This window comes from Dasypus novemcinctus, chromosome 12 (assembly GCF_030445035.2).
Source record: "Dasypus novemcinctus isolate mDasNov1 chromosome 12, mDasNov1.1.hap2, whole genome shotgun sequence".
Taxonomy (NCBI): domain Eukaryota; kingdom Metazoa; phylum Chordata; class Mammalia; order Cingulata; family Dasypodidae; genus Dasypus; species Dasypus novemcinctus.
The window spans coordinates 87,231,298-87,247,841 of NC_080684.1; the positions used below are offsets into that span (position 1 = coordinate 87,231,298).

At 42.1% G+C, this 16,544-nt stretch overlaps 1 protein-coding gene across 1 annotated transcript in view; it reads right to left on the reverse strand.

Annotated features, from left to right (window-relative positions):
* PAH (phenylalanine hydroxylase) overlaps positions 1-16,154 on the reverse strand; it is an 80,893-nt gene extending 64,739 nt beyond the window's left edge. The window contains exons 1-2 of the mRNA XM_004446806.5: positions 15,966-16,154; positions 9,020-9,127 (exon numbers count right to left, since the gene is read on the reverse strand). Coding sequence (XP_004446863.1) covers positions 9,020-9,127; positions 15,966-16,025 — 168 coding nt within the window. The 5' untranslated portion in view covers positions 16,026-16,154. The remainder of the gene's footprint in view (positions 1-9,019; positions 9,128-15,965) is intronic.
* Positions 16,155-16,544: the final 390 nt, after the last annotated feature.

Genomic DNA, 16,544 nt, shown 5'->3' on the forward strand with positions numbered 1-16,544 from the left:
TCCTTCCTTCCTTTTTTCCTTCCTTCCTTTCTTCCTCCCTTCTTCCCTCCCTCCTTTTACCATGTATTTCCCTTGACTTCATTTCATATGGTCCAGAAAAGTTTAATGTGAAATACACAATTTAATGGTTTTCCCTGTATTTTCATCTAACACTGACTTCTCTACCTCATACACAAAAATCATGAAAGATGTAAATATACCAATGCACTATGGCTACCCTAATTCCATCTTCTGCCAAGCTACTTGGGCTCTTTTTAACAGTCTCACCCTGATTCTTGGCCATGATCATCTGTCTGTAAGTGTTCATGAACTGTGTTAAAGCAACTCATTCTGGGTTTTAAACTTTTTTGGAAAAACATTTTTTAAAAACCTAGTCTTTTGACTGTCTCCAGTCTTCTACACCTCTCTCATTTCTATCCTTTCTCAAATTTCTGACTGGGGTTCATATGGGAGGGGTAAATGAATCAATATTTTATGAGTATCTTCTCTGAACTGAGTCATGCCTTGCATTTTTACACAGCACATAAGCATCTCATGGCCCCATGCGGATATGAATCATTAGCCCCATTTTACCAAGGAGGAACCAAAGGCACACATTTGTTAAATGACCTGCCAAGATCAGTGAGCTTGTTAGTGACAGATCCAGGGTTCAGACTCCTAGTACGAAACCTGTGTTCCTTATATTCTTTATATGTACTGGTTCATTTGAAATAAAAGGTATGAACCCACCTAAAGGCATATGAGTGACCTCCTCACACCTCATAAAAACTGGGCCCCAGCTAGCTCCTCAGTAGGGCATCTAATTCATGCCTCGAGGTAACAGACGGGCATGGATTGAAGGGATCTGTCCAAGGACGTGAAGCCCTGAGACCCAGGCTAGCACCAGCACCCAGTCAAGCTTTCCGTGGTTCTCAGTATCTTGTTCTGACATTTCCAGTTTGAAGATCATTCTCATTAAAAACAGAGACTTGCCAAATGACTGTTGGGTTGTTCTGCTTTCTCATAAACAATTGGTTTCTCTCCAATAAAAATTATAAGCCCAAGAGTTATGGAATCACAGAGCTGAGTCCATTTCTGAGGTTCAAGCACATTGTCCGACTTAGGTAAACTACTGAGCAATCTGAATTTTCTATTCCTCATCTCTAAAATGGGTGTAGCACAATGGAATACTACTCTGCTGTAAGAACAAACACACTACAAACACATGTGATAACATGGATGAATCTTGAGAACCTTATGTTGAGTGAAGCAACCCAGACATTGGAGGACAAATACTACATGACCTCAATGATATGAAATAAACAAGCTGCCCTAGATAGCAAGAGACTGAACGATAGGCTTACAGGAAATCGGAGGGTGGAGGAAGGATATGAGCCGATGTCTGCAGGGGTGGAACTTAAGACGAGATGGTGGTAAGTATGAACACAAAGAAGAGATAAAATGGGGGCAAGGGGTTGCCTTTGGTTGGGGCTTTACGGGTTTGAGGGTGGCTGGGGAGGGACGGTTGGGTAATGTTGCCCAAAAGTGGGGGGAGGGAGGGGTAGCATACGAACACAGGAGAGGGTCAGGTGTTGGTGGAGAGTAAAATGCCGAGAAAATAATATCAAAATATAATAAAGAGGGTTACCTGTTTAGAATGCTCGGAGGGGAGGGTCTGATGCAGGACGGGCTCCTGGGGAATGTCTAAATGCTCATTCTGCCAGAGTGGGTGACACCATGGGGTAGAATCCCAAGTAGTGAGAGTGGGGGTGGACCCACATCCTGGGGAGGACTAATGCCACCAAATAGAGGGAACTCTATCCCTCGAGAGAAAGGGTGGCTCCCAGGGCATTGGGGCAGATGAGCAAGTTAGGCCCTAAACACTATTCCATCTATCTCTGGAAGTGGCTCCTCAGGAAACAGAGGTTGACTGTCACTGTGGGCACCAAGGTGGAAGGGAAAATGGACGTTAAATGTGAGGAACCAAAGTAAATGGGGGGCAAGGGAGGAGTTTCTTGAGAGTACACAAGGATGGATATAAAACATGTAATATTACACCATAACATATAGGAGACGACAGACTGATAATGTAAACCATAATGTAAAACATAGGAGAACTAAAAATGTAAAGAACTGTGTATCCTAAAGTATGCACCATAATGTAAGCACAGATATTACCATGTTAGAAAGCTAATATCTCAGACTCTGTACATCACCTTAAGTAAATATGATGTGAATAGGGTGTAAGAGTATTGCTGTGGAAGGAAAAAGGTGTCGTGGTGGATGTATGGGAGTGCTGTATATTATATATATGCATTGCTGTGGTCTAGGACTCCTACGAAGAAACGCTGAATAATTAGGGGGGGGGGGAAAGGATAGGATGTGGAATTTTTTCAAGTCAACATTCTTTATCTAAGTTCTTTATCTAACTTTATCCAAGTTCTTTATCTATCCTTTAAACCCATCGCTATATGCCATTCCCTAGTAAGGGACCATGACATTATATTGGGCTTCAAATTTCGGGGAGTTCTGGATCACAGAGTGTTTCAACAATGGCAATGGAGGGATACTGGTATGGGATACCAATGACAGGTGATATATGGCTGACAGGGAGCTGTACAGAACATATGTCCAGGGTGCATGGTAATGATTGGATATACTCATAGTGGCAACAATTAAAAACCCAGCAGGGGGGGTACTGGGTTCCTGGCCAGTGGTGCTCTGTCGTGGTCCCTAGGGGAGCAGCGATAGTCTCCCAGGTACAGCGGCGGGGACCGGGAGGGAGTGAGGGTTCAACAGTGAGCCCCTGATGCTAATGACTATGCTTGTGAGCTGATAAACCTAAAATAAGAACAAGGCCTAGAGCAACATTGTGCCTGGGAATTTCCTCCTGTCAGCCTTCATGTTACTCAAATGTGGCCAGGCTCGAAGCCAAACTCAGCATGTAAATGCAATGCCTTCCCTCCAGCGTGGGACATGACACCCGGGGATAAGCCTCCCTGGCAACGAGGGACCACTATCAAATACCAACTGATGATGCAACTGGAAAAGGACCTTATATGGAAGGTTCAATGGGGATCAGCAGAATATCCATGTCTACATAAAACAACATGACTTTAAAATGCTGTTTGACCTAAAGTAAGGGGGAAATGGAAAGGAGAAATGAGTTTATATGGCTACGAGTTTCTAAAAAAGAGTCTGGAGGCTGGCAGAAGGATTGCCCTCATGCACAACTGAGCAGAGTCAGAGAGACAGATAAAGCAGATACAACCCCCAGATATTGGTTCCTATGAAGGCTAAAGAGACCCATGAGAGTTATGGTCATGGCTGATGGGGTTTACTACCAGGGCAGATGGCCCCTCTCTGGAAATGGTGTTTATGTGTGATGAATCTGGACTCAGATGGGATCTCCCTTCATAAGACTTTCATACTAATCTGCTGGAGGTGCAGTTAACGTTGGGGTTTAAGATATAGTTAGGGGATTTGAATCTCTGGACTGATAATGTGATAGCCAGGTCCTGAGCCTCAACAGACTCCAGCACCTACAATCTGATTTATTGGACTTACCACACTCAGCTAAGATGGAGTTGAAGAAGGACAATCACCACACCATGGAGCCTAGAGTGATTACAACTGAAAATGGGAGGATGGCAGCCAGCATCCATGTGGAATCTGAGCCTCCTCTTGACATAGAGGTGCAATGGACACAACCAATCCAATGTCCACATAGAAGAGGTGGCATTGGATTGGGAAAAGTGGACATGGTGGACGATGGGTATGGGGAAGGGCAGGAAGAGATGAGAGGTGGGGGCGTATTTGGGACGTGGAGCTGCCCTGGATGGCACCTCGGGGGTAATCACCGGACATCGTGGATCCTCACAGGGCCCACTGGATGGAATGGAGGAGAGTATGGGCCATGATGTGGACCATTGTATATGAGGTGCAGAGGTGCCCAAAGATGTACTTACCAAATCCAATGGATGTGTCATGATGATGGGAACGAGTGTTGTTGGGGGGGGAGAGGGGGGGGTGGGGGGGTGGGGTTGAATGGGACCTCACATATATGTTTTTGGTGTAATGTTATTACAAAGTCAATAAAAAAATTAAAAAATAAATAAATAAATAAATTTAAAAAAATGGGTGTAGCACCCTTTCCCACCCATGACTGTGCTGGGGGTTAAATATGGTCTAATTCTCCTAAAGTGGAGAGCACAGACTCTGTGCGCAGTAGGAGCTCCACCAATGGTTCTCATTCCTGACTGGGCATCAGAGTCACCAGTGGAATGTTTTTAAAGAGATGGCCATTAATATGAACTCAATATATTGTGTAACATATTGTATGATTTTTTAAAAATTATATGAATCCAGTACATTTAATTGAGAAATGAATGTAGGTTTTTATTCGACTGTCTTTTCTTTTTCTTTTTAATTATTGTTTGTATTTTCAATTATTAAATTTAAGTATGAAATTTAAAAAATAAAAAAGAGATGGCCCCCAAATTCAAGAATAAACAATAATCCAAAACCCATTAAAAAAATAGCTGAAAATGTTGACTATATCAGAGTTTAAATTTTCAGTATGACAGATAACCAAAACCCTAAGTAAAACAAATCAGTTCAGAGGGAAAGAGTTGCTACATGCATAACAGCATTCAGATTATATAAAAAGTTAAGAAATGAATAAGAAGACAAGGGATGCAATAAAAAAGCTTAAAGAATCTGAATAGACAATTTACAAAATAAAAAAGTTCCAATGTCATGAAATACGAAAAGAAACCGCATCCCACCAATAATCAGGTAAATGAAAATTAAAACAATAAATTACCATATTTCAGCCATTGGATTGTCAAAGATTAAAAAGCAAGAATAAGCAAATGTTCTTAAGAGTATAGGGGAATACATTTTAAAAAGTGAGTATAGGGAAATGAATGTTCCCACTGAACCAGTGGAACTATGAGTTTATATGACATTTGAAGAATAATTTAATCATTTCTGCTAAAACTGAAAATGCCCATACCTTAGGACCATCAATTCTATTTCTAGGTGTCTACCCTACAGAAACACTTGCATATTACATAAAAAAGAACAAAGATATGTACTGCAGAATGTTCCATGCCTGCAGAAAACAGAAAACAACATAGAGGCCAAAAGTAGGAGGAATGGATGAATAAAATATGGTGCACACACATTAAGGACTACTGTTCAGAAGTTAAAAGTTATGAACTTGACCTTTAATGATCACCATGTATCTTTCTCAAAACATTGACTTTAGAGGAAAAACTACAGAAATTTTCACTAAGTGTTTAATATGTAACCATTATACAAACAGTCAATCATTTAATCCTCAGAACAACCTGTGAGGCAGGCACTGTTCTTATCCCCGTTTTAGAGATGGGGGAACTGAAGCACAGAGAAGTCAAGTGAGTTGCACAGAGCTACAGCCCTGCTAGGTGGCAGAGTCAGATTCTAGCCTGTCTCCCGCTCCTCGGCACTGACTCGGAGTATGTCGAACTGTGTGCACGGCATGATACTCGTCCATATCAATATTTTTTAAAAAGTCTTGGCAGGAAATATATTAAACTCATAATGATGTTGCTTAAGTCAGGAAATATATGGGATTATGAGGAATGAGGAGGGGACATCAGATAGGACCATGGCTTTACTTTTACTGTTCTAATTTTAGAAAACCAAACATACTCATACATGAGAACAATGAAAGTAACTAGGCCAAAATGCTATTAGTGGTTGATTCTGAATGGTGGGAATAAGGCTAGTTATTTTCCTTCTACTTTGCTTCATTTTTTTTTCCACTTGAATGAATAATTTCTGATGACAGGTGCCCCTCCCACAGAATCTGATTTAGAAGGCCTGGAAGGGAGTCAGGTTATTGTCATCTTTTAGAAACCCCACGCAGGTGATTCAGATGTGCAGGGGTGCCTCGATTTGGGAAAACTTGACTCTGCATTTTTCCACATTTCTCACAGGGCAGAAGGTATGCTGGCCTATATAATTTCTAGGGCAACTTCTGAAACATGTTGGAAAAAATATCAACACACACTAAAAACAACCATCTGCCAATACCAGGCCCTTTGTTCATTCCTCCATGAAAAGGTTATAGCAATACCACTTATGCACTGGGATGGTAGAGATTTTGGATAATGCTTTCAAAATTTTCTTGGCATATGTGCATACACACATTCACCCCCCCTTTTTGGGTGCATCTCATCGTGTCTGGTAATTTAGTTCCTGGTGGTTTATTTATTATTAGGTTGTAAACATCCTGTTAATTTACTATTATTTAATCTATTAACCATGATTGGGCAACCTCTCAAGGAGAAAGTATCTAATGGAAAGGCTAAAAAAAAAATTGCATAAGAGCATTTTACAGATATTTTCTTTCTCATCTCCGTACAGATTGCTTGCTTTAACTCAGGGAGAACTTTTTCCCTTTGGATAACCAGGCTTAATTTTATTTAAAAAGGCCAGAGCAAAAATTCATTGGTTCAGGCATAATTCTTCTTTTTTAAATCCAGGAGAGGAGAGCAAAAAGATTCTAAGTTCTTTTGCTCATATTTAAATTTACTTTCATCCTTAATTGAACATATATATATATGTCCATATATATATATATATATATATTTAAGTCCTTGACACTCCCAGAATTTCATATATATATAAAACTCTAGGAGTGTCAAGGACTTAAAGATAATTGAGACATCATTGGTCCGTCCCTAGTGACAGACAGAAATGTATACACTTAACAAGGTAAACAAGTGCTGCAATGAAAAGTAAAGCTTGCTCTGGGAAACCTGAGAAGTTAGCAATCAATTCAAGGAAGCCTTGATAAAAGAGGTTTGAGGCCAGGGCCAACTTTGTGGGTGTGTAACAAGTGCAGACACTCAGGGCCTCATGCTCAGATGGGCCGCACACTTGGGGTTTAATGTGCTTCTGTAGCTCTCTTGAAATTCCCAATAATTCTGTCTTTGAATCTGTTTTGTGAGAGAAGTCCAATGGACTAAGGAAGCATGCACCAAGGCCTCAGAGTCTTGGCTCATGTGTGATCCTGTCTCCTACTACCTCCCCATATTTCTGGGACGGGTCCTTGGGGGCTTGCTCCCAGCTCCCTGGGGCCCTGGGCCCTGCCTAGCCTCCCCCTCCCTGACTTCACCTCACCACCACTGCAGACCTGCTCCCAGGGCTGTGCCCAAGTTTTCATGGGGTAGGGGAGAGACCCATGTTCTGCTGGTAGTTGGGCAGGTGATTTGGTAAGAGACTAGGCTAGAACAAGTCCCTCTCTCCCATCCCCCATCCGGTACTGATTGTGTCCCAGCAACCCCCTGGGGGTCACCCATCCAGTGGGTTGATGTGGTGGGACCGTGGGAAGGGGAGATGGACTGTCCCTCCTCCGGCACAGGTGTGGTGTGTTGGTCCAGTGGCTGGCAGGATGGAAAACCTGGCAGTTGGAGGGTTGCAGTGCCCAAGGGAAGGAGTACAACATTAAAAAGCAAATGAAAAACACGAGGCAAGTCGAGAGAGAGATCATAGAAGAAGGGAAAAGTTTGCCATGTAGTACCCTTAACAGCAATTTTTTCCCGCCTTTTGAACAAAAGTTCCCATATATTCATTTTGCACTGAACCCCCCAAATTCTGTAGCTGGTCCTGTCTGAGGCAGTTTTAAGACTGTAGGTTCTGGAATCAGAATGCCTTGGTTCAAATAACATCTCCAGCATTTACCAGCTGTGTGACCTTGGGCAAGTTACTTAACCTCTCTAAGTCTAATTCTGTCTCAGAAAAAAAAAAAAAAAAAAAGGGATAGAAGTAGCCTTTACCTCATGGTATTATTATAAGGCTAAATAAGACCCCACCTGGGGAGCCTCTGTCACTGAGAGACGTCCTCGCCCTCCATCCCTGCTCCACCGGAGGCACATGCCTTCTCAGAACATTCACTTCCCCTGCTAGGTCCTAAACCAGGTGGTTTCTTGTCTTTACAATCCCTAGGTATCCTCCAGTCTTACCTGCCCCTCGCACAGTACTGAGAAGTCCTAGATTTTCAAGGGATATCTCATTATATCCAGCCCATATCCTAAAAGGTCATGTTGAATGTATGACCAAAAATACATTGAGCTCCAATTGTGCACAGCCCTGACGAATGTGCTACCCCTGGCTTCCAAACAGCTGAGAGAGGCTTAAGAAACATGATCACAAAGCGATGCACCATCAGGTCCAACAGTGAGTTCCAGCCAAAACATTAGCAAAGTACTGGGGAGAGCTCTGGATTAGGAAACCTCTTTGGAATTATGTGGTGGTATGATACCCAGCTAAAATCTAAACCAGCATTTCCTAAATTGTCTTCAAGATATTAATAGAAGTTCTTGTAATTAGAAGGGATCCAAAGTCAAATAAGTTTGGAAACTACTACATACTACATTTCCCATTTAGAATAGACTAGTGCACATTAGACTTTTATAGGATCTGAGAAGACCTACAATAAAGAAATCAGATACCATGATATAATCTTGGGTTTCCCAAAGTTGTTTGATCGCGGCCCCTTTAATGCTAAGAGATCTACGGATGGCTTGAAGAACATTAGCTGTTTTCTACATCATAGTTTGGAGTTAAGCTGCTTGAAGTATGGGACTGTGCCTATTATTTTATGAAGAGACTATAGAAGATAATCAAAATAAATTTGGTGACTGAAAGAATTAACGGTGTTTTCAATCATTATCTACCTTTTATACTTTGATCACATGTAACACATGTATAGACACTTACTGATTTACAAAGCATATGTTGTCATCAGAAAAATCCTCTTAAAGTTGGCAAGGCAGGAATAATCCATTCCATTTTCAAATGCAGAAACCCATCTCAGGGAGACTGAGAGACTTAATTAAGTTCACACGGCTGGTTAATGTAAGAGCCTGAGCTGAAAAACCAAGTCTTATAATTCTAGATCCCACATTCTTTTCACTGCATCTGGCTAGAAAATAGCACAGAGGTTTTCTATGCCATTATCCGATGCAAAAATGAAAAAAGTTCTTACCTCAAATAAGCGCAAAACTTTTGCCAGTGCACCAACTTCTTCCTTGAGTGAGAAGATGAGGGATATGGCACCATTTTCATTGGAATTGTCTTCAATATAGCTAGTTTCCTACAAAATTAAATAAATGGATTTAGTTAAAATGTTTTTGCAGCTTAGCAAGTTATACCTCTGAGATTGCCAAGGAAGAGTTAACCTCCCAAGTAAGGCTTGCAATACCATGAACTACATATATTAAATCCAGAAGTATATAGTGTTGATGGAAAATAAATGAGCCAAGGGCATTAGAGTTATCAGTGATGCTCCTAGGTCAGATTTCAATTTTTAAAAACTGAAATTACTCCTGTATATTGCCAGTCAACCCTTTAAATTCAATAACTTTTAATTAGCACCTGTCAAATGCCAGGCACTATTAGAACTCTGAGAGGTACAAACATGAATAAGACAATGCTCTTAAGAACTCACGATCTGGCTTAATAGTTACATACAAAACAAATTGTGTAAACAAAAATCTTCACCAGGGCCATAATGTAGTTCAAAAAGTGTCCTGGGAAAGCCTTGAGAAATACAGTATGAAAGTACTAAACATAGAATGCGCGCAGGCTTTTGAATCGAAAGACCTGGTTGAATACTTGTTACTTCCTTTACTAGCTGGTTCACTTTGGGCAAATCACTTAGCTTTCTAAGTTTCCTCCTCTGTAAAATAAACCTAATAATAAGCTCTATCAAAACAGAAATCAGATGATGAAAAAAAGAAAGGATAAAAATATTTTAAATGAAAAAAATCAAAAGAAGTGGATAGAAATGATGGAAATAAATATATAAGAATGATTTATTGGCCTTTGGCAAAGCTCTCAGAGGATTAATTTCCTCCCATATGCTAGGATCTAAGATGGTCATTTGTTGGAAAAGAACCACACAATATATAAAAACACACAAATAACTTACCAGAAGATGGGTGCCTTAAACCAAACAGCAAGAATATAAAAGATCTAACACTTACTACAGGGATGGCCCAAAAATCTAAGATGGGATTAGGTTTGGCATTCCAGGAAGAGTTTGCTACAACATCTGCCAAACTTTTCAAGTACTACATAAAACTCTACATATGCCCACAAATAAACAGTATGTGCCAAAAACTGGAAAGAAAAAAATGCCCAGAACAATTGCTCTCTTGTAAGCAAGTTAATGAAATTAGTGGAATGGATGTGACGTCATCTCAGTGACAGAAGGCTCTGTTGGGCAGTATCTATCAGTGGCTCAACATAATAAATCCAACATGAAAACTAATGACCCTTAGGACAAAATTCTTTGAATTCAGAAAATACAGATTTTCCCAGAACCTTACCGGAAATAGGATTGTGGGGAAAGAATCAAAATTATCAGCAAGTGTGATTCCAGGGATCCCCAAATAAAGTGGAAAACTGAACTGTTACATATCCCTATTTGAGTCATTTTGTAATTTTTCTTTTAAAAAAAATTAAGTCTACCATTTATTAAGAGCCTATTATCTCCAAAGCACTATAATAAACACTTGATTTGGACTTGTTTAATTTCTATGACAATTCTATTAAGAAGATTTAGAGAGGTTAAGTAACTGGCCCAAAGTTACCCGTTAGCAGTGGAGCCAGGATCAGAGCCCATGCCATTTGACCACAGCAACTATTCCTATACACTCAGCCATTCTGTCTACGAATCACAACCTACTGCAGATCCCACCCACCTTTTTCCTCTCCTAAACCCGGCCAGAGATGTATGGGTCACATCTTCCTGCCAGAAAAATCTGAGCCCTTAGTCTATTGTGGTTTCCTTGACATGGAAAAGGATTTCTTTGTTTCTAGTTTACTTGGCAACATTTTCTCATTCTGTTGGCCTCCAAGAAAAGCAACATATTCCTGATACACCTCAACAGATGCCACCTGTGGCTGGGTCAGTTCAGACTTGAATGCACCAGTGCTTGACATTCAGTCACCTTCCCACCCCTATGCCTATCCAATCAATCACCAAGTCTAATTTAATCTTCTCCAAAAATGACTCTTGCCTTTCTTTCTTTTTTTTTTAAAGATTTATCTATTTATTTACCACCACCCCCCCACCCCCGCCCAGTTGTCTGTTCTCTGTGTCCATTCGCTGCGTGTTCTTCTGTGACCACTTCTATCCTTATCAGTGGCACTGGGAATCTGTGTTTCTTTTTGTTGCTTCATCTTGTTGTGTCAGCTCTCCGAGTGTGTGGCACCATTCTTGGGCAGGCTGCACTTTCTTTCACGCTGGGTGGCTCCTCTCCTTGCAGGGCACACTCCTTGTGCGTGGGGCTCCCCTATGCAAGGGACACCCCTGCATGGCAGGGCACTCCTTGCGCGCATCAGCACTGCGCATGGGCCAGCTCCACACGGGTCAAGGAGGCCCGGGATTTGAACCGCGGACTCGCATGTGGTAGGCGGATGCTCTATCCATTGGGCCAAGTCCTCTTCCCTCTTGCCTTTCTTATGTTCTCATTGCCAACCTCAATTCCAGCTCAGTGATCTGTATTGATCCAGCACTAAAAGAGTTTTGCTCATGTCAGTCTTCAACTCAAAATGCTGTGAAGGTTCTCCATGGTCATCAGGATAAAATACCTCTTGCTGGTATTCAAGGGTCTCCTTGTTACCTCACCTTCCATGATCCACCTGCAGGAGCCTCCCCTTCAGCCAAACTGGTTTCTTCCTTATCTTTTCAATTCCCCAATAGAGTAAAATATTCTGCATTCCCCTTTCCAAATACCTTTACCCTTCCTCAAAGGCCTTCTTGGGTCTCCAATCTCTCAGAAAACCTTCATATTCCCTAGTCTAGACAGATAATCAATCCTGTATCTATTCATTCCATTTGGCTTCCGCTGCCCACATAGGACTTGACAATCATTGATACACAGAGATAGACATGTCCTTAGAGATCAGCCTCCTCATTTTACAGATTGGGAAACTAAGGCCGAAGAGAGAGAATAACTCCTGAGGTCAACAGGTATTGGATAGCAGGTCAGAACTCAGGCTTTTAAATATTGTCCATAACAATTCCCTCTGCTATGGACATAATATGGGAATTAAGGCCTCTGTTTCTTTCAAAGTAGGGGATTTATTCTGGTTCAATCATTAGTTGCTCAGTACCACCTTTAACACCCTACATTTTACTAATGTGCTTTCCAGTTCTCCACTCTCCCCACTCCTATTTTTTTTAGCAAATTTTTTATTGTCTTTTTTTTAAAAGATGCACAGATCACACAACACGTTACATTAAAAAATATAAAAGCTTCCCATATACCCCACTCCCAGCCCCCCCCCCCCATTCTTTCTACATCAACAACCTCTTTCATCATTGTGGCACAGTCATTGCATTTGGTGAACACATTTTGGAGCACTGCTGCACCACATGGATAATAGTTTACATTGTGGTTTATACTCTCCCCCAGTACAATCAGTGGGTTATGGCAGGATATATAATGTCCTGCATCTGTCCCTGCGATATCATTCAGGACAACTCCAAGTCTCAAAAATGCCCCCATATCATACCTCTTCTTCCCACTCCATGCCCTCAGCAACTCCCATGGCCACTGTCTTCACATCAATGATAAAATTTCTTCCATTGCTAGAGTCACAATAGTTCTGTAGTAGAATACCAGTAAGTCCATTCTAATCCCCACACACTTTCTAAGTCAGTGCTTCTCAAAGAGTGTTCCTTGGCTCTCCACTCCAAAATTGCCTAGATTCCTTGTTAAAATGAAGATGGGACCTTATAATATGTATTTTCATAAGCATCCCAGATAATACTTAACCATAGAAAATTTTGAGAACCACTGATAAATATACAGCCTATTTTTAAAATTATAACTTTTCCCAAACATGTCTACAAATGCACATTTACCAAATGATAAGACAGTGTTCTTTGTTGGTGTTAATATTAATAATAAAGTCCGTCATTTACTGAGTACCCACTATGTGCCAGGAACCACAGTTTGTACTTTTCTTAGTTAATAAACGTCATTGCTGGCAACAACTATCACTGTTCTAAAATTTTAATGTAATAACTCATTTAGTCCTCACATTAACCTCATGAGGCAGATGCTGTTATTCCTCCTCTTAGTAAATGAGGAAATAGACCCAGGAAGGTTAATTGGCTTGCCCAAGGATACACAGCTAATGAGTGGCAGAATCTGGACTTGAACCCAGGTCCAACAATTCCAAAGCCTCTATTTTGCCTCCAGCTGAGGTAGTAACTCTGCATTTTCAAAGCCTGAGTTTTAAATAAGAGGGAACTAATGGTAGTTTGTCAAACGGTAGGGTTTGGGGTAGATTCCAGTTATGCCACACACTACTGTGTTAATTCAGCTAGTTAGAGGCTCTTGGGCAACGTTCTTCTAGAATATGTTTTTATTGGCTCATAATCTATACCTTATTTGTTTGCATCAACATGTGAGTTGACTTACAAACATATGCATACTCAGAACTGGTAAAATGTTTAGAAAAGGAGCCCAGAAACTACATAGGAAAAAATAGAAGAGGGAGAAAGAACTTTTCTAGGAACGATGAAGGAAAGAATTTTGATCATTGAGCAATACATTTAACAATAGATATTTATCCTCATTGATTATGTCTAACAAATGCATTGTTATATTTGCAAAAGAGCAGCTTTCAAAATTAAGAACAATACCCTTTGACAAACATATTCCAGGGGCACTGAATTTCAAGCTTATTGCTTTGGGAGAGCATTTGCCTGTATGTTTGCACAAACACAACTACAGTGCAAGACTACAAAGAGCAAGCAGTAGACCCTCCAATGGACATTCCATACTTCTGTATTCCAGGATTTATCTACAGAGGAAGCAGCAAGGGGAGTGAGCACAGATATTAGAGTCAGATCTGGGTTTGAATGTTGGCACCACTATATATACCTGTGATTTCTGAGTTCTCCTCATCTTCTATCCCATTACCCTGGTCTATTTTTTTTTCTCAGTACTTATCTCCACAAAAAATTATAGTATATGTTCATTTGGTTAATTTTTTATTGTCTGTCTCCTCCATTAGAATGTAAACTTCACCAGGGCAGAAACTCAGATATATTTTCTGCTGTGCCCAGCACTAAGAGATGCTCAAGAACTCTTCATTGGATGACTGAATGAGCCACAGCTGTCTTGCAGGATTCTTGGGCATGTTGGTTGTGTAAAGAATGTGACACATCATATCCCCTCAACAAATGATGGGTTCTTCTCACAGTCTGCCTTAGATCAGAATTATATCCAAATTCATGGTATTTAACTGGGTCAGGAGCTTCAAGAAAACAAACTATGTGATTTCTGTTTGTTTGTTTCCAAAATGTCAGACCTGGAAGGAATCTTAAAGATCGTTCCAGTCCAATCCTTCCCTGTTTTACGGATACCAAACCAAGCCTCATCACCCTAATTAAATGACCTCAAACTTTAAGCTGAAGGATGTGAACCCCAGGCTCCTGACTCCATGTCCAGTAGTTTTCCTATGACTAGGCTGTACCAGTCAATGTTTGATTCAGCACTTGTCCTTCCTGCCACTTTTAAACACTGGCACTTGCCTATGGTCCAGGAACTGTACTAAGATCTTTACAGACATTATCTCGTTTAATTTGCACACCAACCCTAGGAAGTAGGGTTTTTTTTTAATTCCTGTTTTTCAAATGAATAAGACTGAGGGTCTGCAAAGTTAAATACCCTGCTCTAGATGCAGAGGAGGTACCGGGGGTGTGCATTAAACCTCATCATCAGTAGCACTCCAAGTCAATGACAGTGACAATTTTGTGGATTCTCTGTCTTGTAAGGGCTTGATGAGCAAAGGGTCAGCCCCCTGCCGCCCTAAACAGATCACTGCCCTGACCCCCCTCCCATGGTTGTGGGGCCCACCGCCAGCAATGGTGGACAGAACCACGATCCGTTCAGGCATCTGTCTGATTCCCAAGCTGTTCCTCTTTCCAAAACTAAGTTCTTCTGCCGGTGTGCATGCACGGCACACCATTTTCAAATGAAACCATTCTCAGGACCAAAACAAAGGCAGTCCAGAGTTCTGCAGTCTCTTTCATTACGCTAGATTTACCAGCAATATCCTCTCAGCTCTGGCCTTCCTGTTCTCTTCAGAAGGGAGTTCTCACGAATGCTACATGTGACAGGTGCCCACAGGCTTTCATCATCTGCCAGGTGTGGGCTTTAAGTCGGTCCCACAGGCCAGGAGGGCGAGCCCCTGCCTTGGGTAAGTATATGCCAATTAAAGAACTGGTCTACAACTGTTTGCCTCAAGGGAATGACAACAAGTCGATGTAATTTAATAACACCCTAGGAATTAACCCCTAGTCACATTTAGGATTCCATCACCGTCTAAGTTCCAATAACCTTGCACTGGGGCACCAAATCTTTTTCCTTTTCCTCTCAGATTAGTTTTTTCTTCCTCTTCAGATCAGAATAAGCCTCTGAGTCATATTCATACCTTATTTTCTCACAGAGGTGATAGGGTACAACTTCTCCCAGTTTTGCCATTTCCATACATGCATGAGAGCACTTTAAAAAAACATCACAAAGATCTGCTTTAAAAGGTCCCCCCTCCCCACCCTGCATCATCAAGGACCATTGCCTTCCATTACAGATGAGAAAGCAGAGAGGGGCAGCGCCTTGCCCAGAGACACACAGCTAGTGAGGTCAGCTCTGGAAGCTGGATCTCCAACTCCTAAAACTATCCACTCTTGGCCCCGAAAGGCACACAGGACAAAAGTTCCCTAGCTTGGAAACAATTGTTGGGGCCATAATATCTTAGTTGCTGACTTTTTGGACATTTTCGTCATCCTCAAATGAATCCAGACTTCTTGGTGAGCTTATGGAACTGGGACACAGCAACATCTCCTCGGACCCCTTTCCCCGGGCCAAACTCCCCTACCTGCAACGCTGACACCTGCCCTAGCTCACCAGTCCAAAATCCGAGAGTTTCCTGCCCATGCCTCGGCTCTCCAGGGCCACCGCTGCCATCCTGGCTTCTGCAAGTGAAGTCTCTAACTCTGGGGTCAGGCGCAGGGAGGTTTGCCAGTGGCAAGTGGTGCTGAGGTTTTTAACCCGGTGTTAGGGAGGAGAGGTCTTGAAGTGGGTCTCCTGCCCCCTACCCCGGCAGAGCAACGCCCTCCTCCTCCAGTGGGCGTTGTCCTGACGCAGGGGCCTAGAGCAGCCGGCGTCCTGCTCTGGCCACTGGGCGACCTGTGGGTCGCCTGGAGAGGCGGGGCTGAGCGAGGCAGGCGTCAGTGTGGCAGGTGCAGGAGGCAGGAGGCAGGACTTGGCTGCCTGCCCTGGATGGAGGGGAGAAGCCGAGGGAGTGCACAGGCACCTGGGCCCTGGCGATCCGTCAGCTTTAGCACCTCCGGGACTCTCAGGAGTTTGCACAGCGGGTCTTCTGCAATTGGAGTCAACCTGCAGAGGACTGTGATACTGATCATTCCTTTCCTCTCCACAGCCCCACTCCCCGCGATAGAAGCAGGGCCAGAATCCTAATGCCCA